Source organism: Morone saxatilis, unplaced genomic scaffold, assembly GCF_004916995.1.
Source record: "Morone saxatilis isolate NCDOM2014 unplaced genomic scaffold, NCSU_SB_2.0 Contig3, whole genome shotgun sequence".
NCBI lineage: Eukaryota > Metazoa > Chordata > Actinopteri > Moronidae > Morone > Morone saxatilis.
The window spans coordinates 15,562,968-15,563,625 of record NW_023339873.1 but is presented as its reverse complement, the minus strand read 5'-3'; the positions used below and the strand labels follow the sequence as shown (position 1 = coordinate 15,563,625).

At 50.6% G+C, this 658-nt stretch overlaps 1 protein-coding gene across 1 annotated transcript in view; it reads left to right on the top strand.

Moving 5' to 3' along the window:
• Window positions 1-658, top strand: part of LOC118337069 (sodium-dependent lysophosphatidylcholine symporter 1-B-like) — a 12,511-nt gene that overhangs the window by 1,319 nt on the left and 10,534 nt on the right. The window contains exon 2 of the mRNA XM_035673911.1: window positions 518-646. Within this exon, the coding sequence (XP_035529804.1) occupies window positions 518-646 (129 nt within the window). The remainder of the gene's footprint in view (window positions 1-517; window positions 647-658) is intronic.

Below are 658 nucleotides of genomic sequence, written 5' to 3'. Positions count from 1 at the left end.
GCTGTGCCTGCTGGATGTGCTACGACTCAAGTGTGTCGGCTGACTGTATGAAACGTCGCACTACCTCAAACATCCTATTGCCAGAGCCAATGGCAGCGCTGGAGTCTGTGTGATGTAGTGTGAGTGTGTGTGAACTACAGTAACCTCATAGTTTCACACCACCGTCTGACTGAGGCAAATAAGCCCGGACTGCATCGCCACTGGGGATTTGCCTCTGATCTGACGTTGTGAGCTGTGGGGTGAGGGAGGTTAGCCAATCTCGATCCCTCGTTGTTTAACGCAGCATCAGCTTTGACAAAGGGAAGGATGAGGGTGGTTGCAGCAGAAAACGGGAACTAAATAAACTCCAGATTACAGAAGAGAGCTGGAGATAATGATCATGTAGCGCACCACTACCCACACCAAGCTTCACTGATAGCTCCTCTGGGAATATGTGCTTTTTAAGTGTTTACAGATGCATGAACTAACTGCATTACACACGTGCATCTCCTCTGTCTCCCCTCTCCGTGTCTTCCAGGTAAAGGACCAGAGAAACCGTCTATCTGTGTGGAACAAACTGTGCTATGCCATCGGTGGGGCTCCCTACCAGATCACAGGCAGCGCCCTGGGCTTCTTCCTCCAGATCTACCTGCTGGATGTGGCTCAGGTGATTTGACAA